At 36.0% G+C, this 13,803-nt stretch overlaps 1 protein-coding gene across 7 annotated transcripts in view; it reads right to left on the bottom strand.

The window, feature by feature from the left end:
• The window catches only part of DMXL1 (Dmx like 1), a 135,511-nt gene that overhangs the window by 110,821 nt on the left and 10,887 nt on the right, over positions 1 to 13,803 (bottom strand). For all 7 annotated transcript variants that reach the window (XM_019831227.3, XM_019831235.3, XM_019831232.3 and 4 more), the window contains exons 2-3: positions 5,614 to 5,739; positions 2,631 to 2,702 (exon numbers count right to left, since the gene is read on the bottom strand). In XM_019831227.3, coding sequence (XP_019686786.1) covers positions 2,631 to 2,702; positions 5,614 to 5,739 — 198 coding nt within the window. The remainder of the gene's footprint in view (positions 1 to 2,630; positions 2,703 to 5,613; positions 5,740 to 13,803) is intronic.

Raw genomic sequence — 13,803 nt, 5'->3', positions numbered from 1 at the left:
GTGAGAGAATGAATACCCATTCATGGAGGTCCAAAAAAGTTTGTCTTCAGCATAAACAACCAGTAACTATATGCCACACTGGAGAACATTCTCTTTAACTTCAGACTTCTAAAATTACAATGTTTATCGTATTATTATAATAGTTACAAAGGTTTAACTTTAAATTTGTCTGTGTCTGTGCTATCTGAGGCTTCCTTCTCTTTTAATGTTTCATCCTCACCTGAGATCATAAGGTATGTATGAAAATTCAGAGTAAGAAATGAAACACTTCCATTATATTACATAATTTATGACATTATCATTTCTGAAAGCAATACTTTTCAAACTTTTTTACCTGTAGGTCACTAAGAAATGTATGTTGCAATAGGGCCCAAAACACAAACAGACATAAATGCAATCTAAGTTTACCCCCTTACTACATGTGATGCACGGTAACATCTTCTATTTTACCTCATTTTCTTTTAAATTCAGGCTATGGCCTACTAAGTTGATTTCACTAACCTCAAAAAGATTGAGACCCACAAATAATCTTTTAATGTAGTGGTTTTCATACTTTAGTACAATAACCTGAGATGTTTACTTAAAATTCAGATTTCTGAGATGCACATCCAAAGGTTTGGGCTCAAAAAATCCAAAATGAGGAATCTGTACTTTAAATCAATGCCGCAGGTGATTCTGATACAGGTGGTCTGCAGAATATGCTTTTATGAAACACTGCCTTGCAGGAATGGCTTTTGATCATAGTGCACGTCAGAACCCTCTCTAGAACCAGACACAGAAGTGCCTAGGCACAACGCCACACCTACAGATTTAGAAATCCCGAGGGCAGGATGGATACATGGACCAGCTAGTGATTCTGAAGTTGTCTTCCCATGAAGAACCACCACCTTAAAAGAATATTCCAGAATGCACAAAGAAAAGGAAATAGTATCTTTTTTATGAGGATCTACAGATTCTCTTAGACTATACCCAGGAATTACAGATTCTATGTACCTTCCAAAGTCCATTTTTCTATTTGATCCAGTTTTTCCCTTACACATCAAGGTTTTTTGTTTGTTTGTTTTTGTTGTTGTTGTTGTTTTTTACCCTTTCTGCAGTCAGGGTTGCCTACCAATAAACTAACTTCTTCTTACTGACTTTTTAACAATATATTAAACAATTATAACCAGTACATGAGAAAATGGGCAAAAACTAAAATTCCTGATTCTACCCTTACTGATAAAGGTATTTTAACATAACTGATTTTTTCAAAGTCAGTTATTTCATTCAATAAATATTTATGGAACATTACTTGAAATATATCATCCCGAGCAGAGCAATCCCTTTTATTTTTACTACTTTCAATTACTAATTCACAGGTTATTAGGGCTTCTAATATTGGATTCATTTGGTAACACAACACAAATATAAATCAGGGGAGAACTGTGGATTCTCCTCCCGGGAAGTTTTAAAGTGAGTATCAGTTAACCTAAAGAAAATATTTTTCATTAACACAAGGTACAGAAAAGAAAGTCCACACGTAGGAATCAATACAGCTAGTTTTACTTAGTTCTGTGGCTCAGCAGCTGTTTCACTGGTTAACTAACTTATTTTCTTTGGGCCTCTGTTGTCTTACTTATAAAAAAGAAATAACAGCTGTCATACTAAGTCAGAGGGAATTTGTAAGATACTAAGGAGCTAAGTGAAAATGAAATGAAAAATACTCAAAGATATATAAAGGTATGTCTATTATTAAAACACCTCAATTCTTTACATTTAACATACTTCTGCACAGTTTCTGACATGTCATCATTACAATATTCCCACAAAGAATGAATCGCTATTAGCCAATTTCAGAATTGATCAAAGAGCCTCGTAAGACTGACTTGCTTAGGATCAAATGGCTAGAAAGCAGCAGAGAAAGCACGCAAGCAGTGCTCTTAAGACCATACTTTGGTGATCCTCTTTCATAGGACTTAAATCACCAGTTTAATCTTCAGTGGAAATGGGTAAAATAAGGTGGTCTATTGTATCTAGGGCATTCAAGCACCCAAGAAATTTACTACATAACCTTTGTACTTATGAAATATTGTTTTAACCAGCTTTCAGAACTATTTCTGAATACAGTTTCTCTATAAAGAAAAACATTTACTGACCTGTTAACAGTTACATTACACGAACATAGTAAGTGCAAAAAAATAAGCCCTGGAGATATGTTAAGACTCTGCAATTAAAACATGTAACTTTAAGAACAAAATACACAAGAAACAGCAGAGAAACTATATAAAGGTAGATAATAAAAACCAAAAACAAAACAGTCACCCCACCTACATAATGGTGTTTGCCACTAGCGATAAATGAAGTGCCAAACTTGAAGTTGTTGACTCTTGAAATATTTATTATAAAAGAAAAACATCAGAAGAAAAAAAGTATTTTCAGGCACTTCATCAACACCATTTAGTTTAATTCTACTTCAATCCAAGATTTAAAACATATTTTAAATATGGAAGTGGCATTTAACATGTATCTACAATTATGGTATAATTTATACTGATTTATTTGATGATCACTCTGATTCTACACCCTTAAAAAACAGTCTTTGAATACTCAAGACATTTCAATTCCTAAAAGAAAAATGATAAATTACTGACCAAATTTTTCTTTTGCTTCGGTAGGTTAACTGGTTCAAACACAGAGATAACATTTCCATAGGATGCTGCAATCTTTTAAAAAGAAAAATAAAGAAAACTTATGGATATGTTAACTTACTTATGAATCAAAAGAGCAAAACAAATTAATAATATAACTTAAAATAAGCCCCCCACCAACACAATTTCATTCATCAATACTTGAAATGTCAGTTTTAAGAGACCACCATACCCAAATCAGAATTCTAGTACTGTCACTTACCAACTGGGTAACTAGCAAGTTAATCTCTTTGCATCTTAGTATCTCTATCTATTTATCTATATTTATAATATGCATAATACTATCTTCCTAATGGAATTAGTTGGAGGATTAAAACAACGGCTATAAAATATCTAGCATATAATTATCCTATAAGATGCATGGTAAATATTAATTCCCTTCCTCATAGAAAAAAAAAATGTACTCATGTATTCCTTGTCAAGTGGAAATCAGACTTAAAACTCAATTTCTAGGTTATCTCTTTAAAGTTCAAAATTCTGTCACTGTATGTGCATGTAGCCTTTTAAAAATAAAACTTAGATCTATTCCTTTGTGAACTCTCCAAGAAATGCATTTTTTCAATACTCTATTTTATTTGGTATCTTTATAATTTACTCTTTTAGTCAATGGCTCTATTTTATTTTTTTTTCAACGTTTATTTATTTTTGGGACAGAGAGAGACAGAGCATGAACGGGGGAGGGGCAGAGAGAGAAGGAGACACAGAAACAGAAACAGGCTCCAGGCTCCGAGCCATCAGCCCAGAGCCTGACACGGGGCTTGAACTCACGGACCGCGACATAGTGACCTGGCTGAAGTCGGACGCTTAACCGACTGCGCCACCCAGGCGCCCCAATGGCTCTATTTTATAAGGTGGCTACTGTTATAGCTTGAGTGAGCCACAAATGAAGAACACTGAAGTATCAGAAATGAGATTGATAGATACAAAGAATGAATGAGAGACAAAAATAAGAACATATAATCAATCTAAAGAAGAGGGGAGTAAGTAATGAGGATGTAATATCCAATGGAAAAAGACTTTCATTGGCTCTTTTTAAGTGTTCTGCAAGGTTCACAGGATACAGAAATCATCTGCAATCAGTCAGTCTGCAAGGAAGTATTTAGTTTGAGCTTTTAAGTATGGGTAGGGTTTCAAAGAGAAAGGAATATTCAGTGTAGAAGCAGGGTATAACACAAATATGAACACAAGTATAAACATTAGAAGAGACAATGTATGCTTGGAGATGACTACTAGCCCAGATGGAACAGAGTGTCCCTTATAACAGAATAAAGGACACACATCCAAAAAGGTACATCCAATCCAGGTTGTACAGGGCCTCAGGCCAAGGTGAACGATTTAAACTTTCCCAAGGTACTGGGAAGCTAAGAATGTTCTAAGCAAATGAGTCAGATAAATGCAGATGAATATTCTCATGAAAATTAATCTGCTAGTACTACAGAGGAAAACAAAACAGTAATGCTAAAATACTAGATGTCTACAGTATTAAGCAGCATTTCCTTCTTAAAGGCAAACAGAAATCTCCAAGTTTCATAACCTGCAAATTTTCTTCCTGATATCATAAGGAGTCTTTTAATTGTACTAAGATCTGTGACACAAAGGAAATTTACCCTTTATGAAAATGACTATAAAACCAAATAACCAGTTTAACCTGGACTGTCATGTAATATAGGATCTCATGAAAATATAAATCATATGTGAAGTTATTAAAATGAGATTTCCAACATTAACTAGGTCTGAGTCCAGATGGTTTAATCAAGTTTTTACACAATAATGAAGATTATAGAACTACAAAGCTGGAGATCAAACAAACATGAAGGGGGGGAAGTCTCAAGGATTTTCAACATTCCATAATAAAGATCATTTTCGTAATGTAGTAAGAATGAAAGTTGTGAACAAAAGAAAGATAGGTGAGAAACACTTGTAACTACAAAGGTAAGGGACCTAGGAATAACAAAGAAGACCAGTCAAAGAAACAGGTAAAGATTTCAAGAGCCAAAACTTATTCTACCATAAGTAACTCTAAACTATGTCCTAAGAGGTAACTTTTCAGACAGGCAGGTTCATCAGAAATGCTTACATTAAAAAACAAAAAAAAAAGATTGGGTCCATTTGATTCCTCACGCAAAATGTTCTGGTGGAATCATATAGGCAAATAAACATTTTAAATATCTAGCAAAAAAATTAAATAAATTTGCACAGTTTAGCCCAGTCTAGTTACAAGTATACCTAGGCTTGGCCACCTATGCCTACATGGTGCTATATTAAGCTATACACTACTGCCTACTAGCTAGGACTCTACCAATTCTGCTACTATGTAGAACCATATTTCACCTGATACAGAATCATAACCTGTTTCTTTTGTTGTTCTTCTTCTTCTTGTTTCAAGGTCACTTTTTACTTTTCACATGCAAATAGAAGCCCAAACAAAATTTTTCATTTTTCTTACAGACTTGGAATAAATTGATGAAAAACTATGGACTTTAGAAGAGTTGATCTCCATTTTAGTATAAAGTTTATCCAGAAGTTACAAGGAGATACCTGCACAATGAAGAATGACTCTAACATATGATTTCTCCTCAGTAGTTTATGTGTAAACAGACTGAAGGTTTATTGTCATTCCTTTACCTTAATCCAATCAATTTTTAAATAAGTAACCTTTAGAACTGTTCTATGGGTAATGTTCACAGAAAAGATTATGCTATAACTTGAAATTATGTAAGAACAGAATTCTTGACAATCTCCAAGACACATCAGAGAGAAACAAGAATTTTGTTCTCTACTATGCATCTTAGAGAGTCAAAGAAAATTGTAGCTACATTGTCCCTGAAACAAAGCAAGCTTCACATTCAATAGGAAATACATACTTTGGAGATTATCTTGACAAAAACCATATTCAAAACAAATCTCACATTATAAGATTACAAACCTTGCCTTGTTGCATTGAGCAGTCTACACATCCTACTTGAATATTTCCATGTTTAGCTCCTGGGATTATTTGCAACCTTTCAAAATCACTTCCCAGTATAACAATGTCACATCCAGATGCATAAGCCTAAAAAAAAAAAAAGAAAGAGAGAAAGAAAGAATATAAAAAGAATAAACTTGTGAAGAAAGTATATATCACGTACAATACTGGCATTAATATTATGTTTTAACAGAGTGATTTTAAACATCCTTTTTTTTTTTTTAATCTGTATAATTCAAGAATATTTCTTTTACCTCTGATATTCAGTCCCATCAGCAAATTCAGCCAGTCCTGTCTGCAAAATGTTCACTTCCTTCATCACTAATGAATGGTACTGCTCTGGTCTAAACTATCATCATCTACCTCTTGCACTACTATTTTTTTTTAAGTTTATTTAATTTGAGAGTGGGCACACTCATGCATGAGTGAGAGAGGGAGACAGAGAATCTCTCATGAGACAGAGAAGGAGACAGAGAATCTCAAATAGGATCTGTGTTGTAAGCACAGAACCCCACCCAGGATTCGAACCCATGAACCGTGAGATCATGACCTGAGCAGAAATCAAGAGTCAGATGCTCAAATGACTGAGCCACTCAGGAACCCCCCCCCCCATACTACTATTAATAGTCAGACTGTTTCCATTCTTGCTTCCCTCTAATTCCTTTCCACACACAGTCATCTTTTTTTTTTTTTTTTAAGTAGGCTCTAGACCCAACGTGGGGTTCAAACTCATGACTCCAAGATCAACAGTTGCATGTTCTATCAAGTGAGTGAACTGAGCTCCCCTAAGAGTCATCTCTTAAAAATGTTTATTAAAGCAAGTAATTTGCCCTGCTTAAACACCCTTTCAATAGTTTATCCATTGGACATGGAATAAATCAACTCCTTACCATGGTTCAATGCCCTAAATTATTATCCTAACTCTCCAAACCTATCTCAAGCTACTGTTTCCTTCCCTCTTTTGGCTCCCGTCCCTACATTGCCCTTCCTTCTGTTCCAGGGGCATACCAATCTTTTTCCACCTCAGTGTGTTTTATCCACCTCTCTCCTGCCTGATCTTTGTCTAGCTAGCTTTTTTTCAATATTCGGGTCTCAGTTCCCTCTGTCTCTGATTACTTTCCGTCCCACCACTATTTATTCTTCTTCATAGCACCTATCATAATTTTTAAGCATCTTGCTTATTATCCACTTCAATTGCTGCAAGTTAAGTTTCAAGACAAAAAGAGAGCATACAAGCATATCTTATTCTCTGCTCTATCCTCCAATTCTAACTAACAGGATTTCTTTATAAACACCTATGGAATAAATGAAGTATCTAACGTCAAAAAACAGCCACCACAGCCAAACAAATAAAAAGGTATCGTTCAAGGCTTGCTGGCAAGCATTTTATAACTCTTTTCGATTTTTACAATTAGCACAACTCTTCCAACCAGAACTGATTTTGCATCCTTTCTTTAACTTCTTAAATCACAGGAGTTTCTCCTGTTACAAAGTATGTGGCTGTCTTCCTAGAATTTACCTATATAAGCCAGCATGAAGTATAACACTAACAATAAAACATTTATCACAAACTGTTTCCCATCCAAAAATAAGTTCACAGTATTGGCAATTATTTACTTTCTCATCACTTTTGCACCAGCACATTTACCTTACTTAATGTAAAAAATATTATACTTAATATACACATGACCTTAATTCCTATCAAAGCCACAATGTTTCTGTACCTGCCAGCAAAAAGTATTTGAAAAGAAATTTGAGAGAACATACAAATAAATATGCTCACATTACAGATAAGAAAATGAGGCCTTAATAGGCTGACATAACTTCTAAGTGCAGAATGGCTTCAGAATCCTGATCGCTTTTGATTCTTGACCTAGCGCTATTTCCCTGGCACCATTAGGACTTCCCTAGTTATTGTGCTTGCCCGAATTTTCCTAGAAGAAATTAGTGACAATCAAGTATGGTTCCACTAGTATCACACAGGGGAAAATCTTGGCTCAGTGAACAAACAAAAAAAATCTCATGATGGTCTATAAAACGATATAAACATCCACTATCGGAACACAAGACTTGTCACAAGACTATTAGCAAGAAAAATTTCCAAAAACTAATTTAAGAAAAAATTTCATTTGTAACACACTAAATATCTTAATATTTTAGAAACTGATTTTCCCCTCATTATTAAATTTTGATAAAGTACTGATTGTCACTGTATCCCAAAACATTGTGTCAAATTCTGAATGTTTACAATTTAGATTTCCCTACTTGTTAACAAAATTTTTTTAGTTTCCATTAACTGGAATGAACATGTATGTTTCCTTCCTTCCTTCCTTCCTTCCCTCCCTCCCTCCTTCCTTCCTTCCTTTCTTTCTTTCTTTCTTTCTTTCTTTCTTTCTTTCTTTCTTTCTTTCTTTCTTTCTTTCTTTCTTTTCTTTTCTTTTCTTTTCTTTTCTTTCTTTCTTCAATATATGAAGTTTATTGTCAAATTGGTTTCCATACAACACCCAGTGCTCATCCCAAAAGGTGCCCTCCTCAATACCCATCACCCACCCTCCCCTCCCTCCCACCCCCATCAACCCTCAGTTTGTTCTCAGTTTTTAAGAGTCTCCTATGCTTTGGCTCCCTTCCTTTATTTTTTTCCCCTTCCCCTCCCCCATGGTCTTCTGTTAAGTTTCTCAGGATCCACATTAAGAGTGAAAATATATGGTGTCTGTCTTTCTCTGTATGACTTATTTCACTTAGCATAACATTCTCCAGTTCCATCCATGTTGCTACAAAGGGCCATATTTCACTCTTTCTCATTGCCACGTAGTACTCCATTGCGTATATAAACCACAATTTCTGTAACCATTCATCAGTTGACGAACATTTTTTTGTAATTTTTTAATGTTTATTTATTTTTGATGGAGAGAGAGACAGAGTGTGAGTGGGTAGCGGCAGAGAGAGACACACACAGAATCCGAAGCAGGATCCAGGCTCTGAGCTGTCAGCACAGAGCCCGATGCGGGGCTCAAACTCACAAACCGCGAGATTATGACCTGAGTCGAAGCCGGATGCTCAACCGACTAAGCCACCCAGGCGCCCCCATCAGTTGATGGACATTTATGCTCTTTCCATAATTTGGCTATTGTTGAAAGTGCTGCTGTCAACATTGGGGTACAAGTGCCCCTATGCATCAGCACTCCTGTATCCCTTGGGTAAATCCCTAGTAGTGCTATTGCTGGGTCACAGGGAAGATCTATTTTTTTTTTGAGGAACCTCCACACTGTTTTCCAGAGGGGCTGCACCAGTCTGCATTCCCACCAACAGTGCAAGAGGGTTCCCATTTCTCCACATGCTCGCCAGCATCTATATAGTCTCCTGATTTGTTCATTTTAGCCGCTTTGACTGGCGTGGGGTGATGTCTGGGTGGTTTTGATTTGTATTTCCCTGATGAGGAGTGACGTGGAGCATGTTTTCATGTGCCTGTTGGCCATCCGGATGTCTTCTTTAGAGAAATGTCTATTCATGTCTTCTGTTCATTTCTTCACTGGATTATTTGTTTTTCAGGTGTGGAGTTTGGTAAGTTCTTTATAGATTTTGGATACTAGCCCTTTGTCCAATATATCATTTGCAAATATTTTTTCCCAATCCGTTGGTTGCCTTTTAGTTTTGTTGATTGTTTCCTTTGCAGTGCAGAAGATTTTTATCTTCACGAGGTCCCAATAGTTCATTTTTGCTTTTAATTCCCTTGCCTTTGGAGATGTGTAAGTAAGAAATTGCTGCAGCTGAGGTCAGAGGTTTTTTTCCTGCTTTCTCCTCTAGGGTTTTGATGGTTTCCTGTCTCACAATCAGATCTTTTATCCATTTTGAGTTGGTTACAAAATTACTGTTTAATGTAAGTATTAAACATCTGCAGAGTTGAGAAATGCATAGTTATCCCAGAAATAAACACTTAGAACTCTAGATAGGAAAATGCCAATTTTTAATACAATTAACCCTTGATCATTCAAAGATTAACCCAGTTCTGAATTACCCTTGTCCTTTTGCTGCTCCTGTATTACACTATTATTGCCTGTCATTTGACTTTCCTTTAGTGACAGTAGAACATACAAAAGCTTTCTCTCTCTAGTTTTGGTAAACTTCGAATCAATTGAAAATGACTGATCTTATCTGGAATATCTTTCAGTCCCCACTTTCTTCTCTTAGAGTTATAACTAATGCATGGCAATAAACTACTATATGAGAAAAAAAAGATTATAATCATCTGCAGTCTTCACTAGTCGACTACTATGCTTGGTGCTTATAATTAAGATTTTCTAGTATTCTTGACTACAGAACTTATTTTTCAGTTTATCTGCATAACTAAATATAGAATGCATTAAAGACTCAAACCTTATTTGCATTATGTTCCGTTTCTCAATCATTTTCAAGAATCTGTAAATGTCTCTCCTTAAAAAGTCTGCTGTGGGGCGCCTGGGTGGCGCAGTCGGTTAAGCGTCCGACTTCAGCCAGGTCACGATCTTGCGGTCCGTGGGTTCGAGCCCCACGTCAGGCTCTGGGCTGATGGCTCAGAGCCCTGTTTCCGATTCTGTGTCTCCTTCTCTCTCTGCCCCTCCCCCGTTCATGCTCTGTCTCTCTCTGTCCCAAAAATAAATAAAAGTTGAAAAAAAAAATTAAAAAAAAAAAAAAGTCTGCTGTGCATAGGAGACTAGTTAAATAAATATTGCACATACCCACAATGGAGTATAATACAGCTGTAAAAATAATAAGGAAGCTATCTATGAACTGAAATGCAGTGATTTCTTGGGGACATTTTTAAGTGAAAAAAAGCAAAGTACGATGTGTTATTCGGGCAAGGAACAAGGAAAATAAGAAAACACACATGGATCTGCTTATTACAGTAAGAAACACAGGATGGATAAAACTAGACAGTAATAAAGCTGATTACCAACAAAGGTGGTGAGGATGAAGTGGAAGAGATACAGGAAAAAATGACTTTTGAAAGCATGTTAACATAATACATATTCAAAACTTAAATCAATCAGAGTAGGGGACAGGTAGTGAAACAAAGGAATTAACTGCATTTCAAATAAAGAAGGCACAAAGGACCTGAGTAACTTATGAACACAGAGTATGATTGTGTATTATCAGTCTTGGACAGTGAAAAGGAAAACACTAGACCACCTCCTGTGTTTCTCCTTTACTCACACACAACTACCACATTCTCAACACTTTTGACAACAGATGTGGGGTCTTTTAACCACAAGAAATAATTCTGTGACATAAACTGGGTCTCTGACAATTTAACTCAATTCTGACACTACGTACCTGGGGATAGTGTCTGATCCCATAGGTTAAGGGCTCAGTCTTAACTGAGACTGTCCTATACTTCACAAGCTAATCTCAAGTGGTGGGTCCCCAGGTTACCCATAACTTCTGTCCAATTTGGTTACATATCAGAAGTTCCCATGACCTCCTTCCCCTTGGATTTGATATGTGCTAAAACAAAACTTAGGGCAATACTTACTTACATTTACCAATTTATTAAAAGATATGTTAAGGGATACAGAAGAACAACTTAGATAAAGAAATGTATACAGCAGGATCTGGGAGGAGGTTCCAAGTACAGGAGCTTCTGTCCCCATGGAGCTAGGGGAGCATCACCCTCCTGGTACATGGATATCTTCACCAACCGGGAAGCTCCCCGAGTGCCATACTGTTGGGATTTCACAGAAGATTCCTTGCACAGGCATGTCAATTATTAACTCCATTTCTAATCCCTCTCTAGTCTCTGGAGAATAGAAGGTGGGGCTGAAAATTACAAGCTTCTAAATCTGGCTTAATCTTTCTGCTGACCATCCCAGAAGCCATCCGGGACCCTACCTAGAGTTGCCTCATTACAACAAAAGATGCTCCTGGTTCCCTTATAACTTAGGAATTTATAAGGGTTTCAGGAGCTGTGGTAAGTCCCAGCGTAAAGAACCAAGTAAGTATTAGGGGGTGCCTGCCTGGCTCAGTCAATAGAGCATGTGACTCTTGATCTCAGAATTGTAAGTTTGAACCCCACATTGGGTAAAGAGACTACTTAAAAAAAAAATTGGGCATGTTGGGTGGCTCAGTTCCTGAAGCATCCAACTCTTGATTTCAGCTCAGGTCATGATCTTACGGTTCATGAGATCAAGCCCTGTGTCAGGCTCTGTGCTGACATGGAGGAGCCTGCTTGGGATTCTCTCTCTCCCCTCCCCCTCACTCCCCAACCCCATGCAGCACGCAGCACCTGGACACACAATCTCTCTCAAAATTAAATACACATTAAAAAAATATTAAAAAACTGTTAAAAAAAACACAAATATTAGAACAAGTGATGCTCATAATGTTTTTATCACTTAGGAATTTAGAAGAGTTTCAGGAGCTCTGTGCCAGAAACAAGGGAGACAGACCAATATATGTTATCTTCTATTATCTCACAGGCAGGGTGGGGAGAAGTATGAACAAATCTTGAATGCTTTTTGTAGGTTGTTTTGTAACTGTAGTGGTACGGACAATGCAATTCTGAAACTACTTTAAATGTATTACAGAACTGAGCAAATTAGCCGAGGATCTCATGATATAAGGAAGAACAAAGATATAAAATAAGGAAAGATGCAACAGAGTCAAGTAAGGTTGTACTGGAATTGGAAATATTGGTATAAAAATTATGCTTTCCAAAATATACATATTTCCCTGCACATATGTAAATATATTTGTACATGTGTATGTATGTGCATGCCATATGCATATACATTTGTATCATGTGCTGGTACTGTCCACTGAAAAGGACAAGAAGCATAAACATCCCAGTAGCAATGAGATCACCTAGCACCTTGATCTTGGTCTCTAATAGCATTCTCTACTAAAAGAAACCAGGGCTCCTTGAAGAAATAGCTAATTACATCACTGGGGCAGGGTAGCTACAATGAGGGCAAAGAATACCCTCTTACACCAGAAAGAAGGTGCTTTAAAAAAAAAAAAAAAAAAAGGACCAGGCAAGAATCATCATCAGCGGATATTCAACCTAGGAATAGGGACTCAACCTAGGATATTTGCACGGTCTTAAAACTCTCTCACACATTGCTTATTAGGTGCAAGAGGAAGGAAAAAAAAAAAAAGAAATTTGTTGTATGGGGGAGAAACTGGGCAACACCTTCAAGAGTCATCAAAATTAACATCACTAATGATAGATATCACATACACCTAGAGAAGAACACAACATCATCTATGCAGAATTTTGGCCAAGAATGCATAACCTCACTATAATCAAGAAGAAACATCAGAAAATGCAAAATGAGTAAAGGTTTGTTTTTTAAAAGTGGGAAGAACGTACTCTACTCTTCAAATGTCAATGTCAAAATGAATTAAAAAAAAAAGAAATGATGCTAAAGAGACATGGTAATTAAATGTAATCCCATGGTCCGAATCTTGTACTAGAAAAGATAAATCCTGTATAGAACACTGTCATATCAACTAACAGAACTGGAATACAGCTAATACATTAGCTAAAAGTTTATCAATATACATTTATGAAATAGATTACTGTTATTATATAACAGAATACTCGTCTTACCATGAAATCAAACTAAAGTATTTGATTGTAAAAAATTATGACATATGTAACTTATTTCAAAGGGTTCAGGACAAAAAATTATGTAGGAATACACATATCCAAGGAGCACAAATGATAAAGAAAATGGGAATCAAATACTACCAATAGTCAAATCTAAGTAAAGAGAATATGGGTGCTCCTTGTATTATTTTTATTTCATTACTTTTTCTAGGTATGAAGTTATTTCTAAATAGTTACTTTCCATGTAGTGATGAAAACATCTAAAACTTAATTATTTTCAAAAATTTAAAACAAAAAATGCTGTGACTTTTTTGTGCTTTCTTTTATTTTTTCACTTTCTATAGTGTTTTGGGCCTATTTTTTTCTCTGGCACTATACTGCAAGGCCAATTCAAGTGGTTTTCACTGTCAACAGATTTAATCCCTACAACAAATACTGTGAAGTACTCACTATAATCACCCCATTTTACTCATAAGCAAATTCAAGCTTAGACAGACTGAGTAATTGCCTTGAGTGTTAGAGCCAGTAGGAGGCACAACTGAGACTGAAACCAAGTTACAACTACT

Source organism: Felis catus, chromosome A1, assembly GCF_018350175.1.
Source record: "Felis catus isolate Fca126 chromosome A1, F.catus_Fca126_mat1.0, whole genome shotgun sequence".
Classification (NCBI taxonomy): Eukaryota; Metazoa; Chordata; class Mammalia; order Carnivora; family Felidae; genus Felis; species Felis catus.
This window is presented reverse-complemented; position numbering and strand designations above follow the sequence as displayed.